Source organism: Trichechus manatus, unplaced genomic scaffold (assembly GCF_000243295.1).
Source record: "Trichechus manatus latirostris isolate Lorelei unplaced genomic scaffold, TriManLat1.0 scaffold00160, whole genome shotgun sequence".
Classification (NCBI taxonomy): Eukaryota; Metazoa; Chordata; class Mammalia; order Sirenia; family Trichechidae; genus Trichechus; species Trichechus manatus.
The window spans coordinates 651,729-653,596 of NW_004444096.1; the positions used below are offsets into that span (position 1 = coordinate 651,729).

General features: G+C 50.6%; 1 protein-coding gene across 1 annotated transcript in view; it reads right to left on the reverse strand.

The window, feature by feature from the left end:
- Nucleotides 1-1,868, reverse strand: part of MKX (mohawk homeobox) — a 67,909-nt gene that overhangs the window by 64,350 nt on the left and 1,691 nt on the right. Inside the window, exon 2 of the mRNA XM_004386268.1 lies at nucleotides 1,271-1,430. Within this exon, the coding sequence (XP_004386325.1) occupies nucleotides 1,271-1,430 (160 nt within the window). The remainder of the gene's footprint in view (nucleotides 1-1,270; nucleotides 1,431-1,868) is intronic.

Consider the following 1,868-nt stretch of genomic DNA (forward strand, 5'->3'; position numbering starts at 1 on the left):
GACAATTTTAAACACTCTGGAAAGCAATGGTAATATTTAATTTTATCTTAGTTAAATATTGCTTTTTATTTTAGGATTCCTCTCTTACTGTAAATTTCATGAAATGTCTAAAGTTTCACAGATGCAGCAATGTCGCGCTACTATCCTAGAGCAAACTTACCAGCTCCTCTAGGGCATCCTCCTCCTTCTGAATAAATTTTGTTCTGTTTGATGCATAAACGTTCACGTCACCGTATTTGTTAGAGAAAACCGTGGTGTGAGAGAAACAGCATTTGATCTGGAATTATTTTATTTCTAGGCCCATCTGTGACCCTGAGTAACACTCGACTTCCACATGCCTTGGTTATGGTATCTGTAAAACGTGGATAGTAACTGCTCTACCAAACCGTGTTGTTAGGAACAGCAAATAAGATTACCTAGGAAGGCCAGTCAAATGTAAAAAAAGTGCTGTTCTTTAGAGAAGAAACAGACCTACACCATTTCTCTACGCTGGCAAAGTAACCCAACCATTTGAAATCTCTCTTCTCCCTAATCAGTCCAAACACACAGGCAACCAAGTGTTGAGGATTCCAGCTGATGCCCACAATGCCTCCTATTAAGAAAAAAAAAAATCCAAAAACCACTTCTTGTCCTTTCACCCCATCTCCTAGTTCCGTTGGTGAAGGATAATTTTGAAAGTTGTGCTTGATTTTACTATGGGGCCTTAATACGCGCTTCCTTCTGTAAAGTCCCGTATGGTACAGGACCAGCAATTTCAGCATTTCTCCCATGAACCTGTTAGAAATGCAAATTATCGGCCCCACCCCTGACCTACTGAATCAGAAACTCTGGGCTGGGATCCAGCAATCTGTGTTTTAACAAGCTCTCCGGGCGATTCCGATGCACACTAAAGCTTGACCACCGTCGTGCAGTACCATCTGTCTACATCTACGCATGGTTGGTGAGCCGATTCCCAGCTACCTTCTAACTCTGCAACTGACTTTCACTCTCCTCCCTAACAACGCATCATGCGAGCCTCCCGGACCAGGCATTCGCACTGAACGGCTAGATAGGGAAGAGATGAAACCAGGAAATTCTTTCCTAAAATAGAAGGACTCTCTACCTATGCCAACTGCTCATCATCCTCAACAGCGGAAATTCGCAGCCAGAGCATCTGGGCCCTGCCGCCCTCCCATGCGCCCCACCTTCCCCGGGGAGAAGCGCCAGGCGGTGAACCGCACACACGCCAAGTGCTGGGAGACGGGTGGGGAGCTGGCTGGGCCCTGATTACCTGGACCAGCGTCATCTGCGAGCCGAGGGCCAAGAGTATCTTCTCCGTCTTGGTGGGGTACGGGTTGTCACGGTGCTTGTAAAGCCACTGCTTGAGGGGCCGCGCCATATCTTGCAGAGCTTGCCGCTTGTGCCTCACCTTCCCGCCGTTCTGCCGGGCCCTAGGACACGGTGGAGGAGGGGGCCCTGGTGAGCGGCCCCGTCCGGGGGCTGCCGCCGGGACCCTCTGTGTCTTGGCGCATTTCAGACGCGGGAGCCCCCCAGCTTGGCCCAGAAGGGACGCTGAGCCCCACCCCGCACCCCAGGGCATCGAGCCTGGCTCTGCGCCCCGACCCGCGCGCGGAGGCCGGTGCGCCGAGGTTGGAGCAAAGCAAGGGATGGGAGCCACACTATTCCGTCTGTTTCTGGGTGGGGGTGTCGTTTCCCCTCCCCCACATCTGTATTTGAAATAGCCTGGTTGTCCCGGGGTCAGGCGGCAGTGCGGGATGCTAGCTAGGTTTACCTTTAAAGGGGGGATATTTTGAACCCAGTTATCCGAGGTCAGAAGTTTAGGAGACAATGGTTAAGTGATTTGAATAACAGTGTTATTTAAGTTGCAG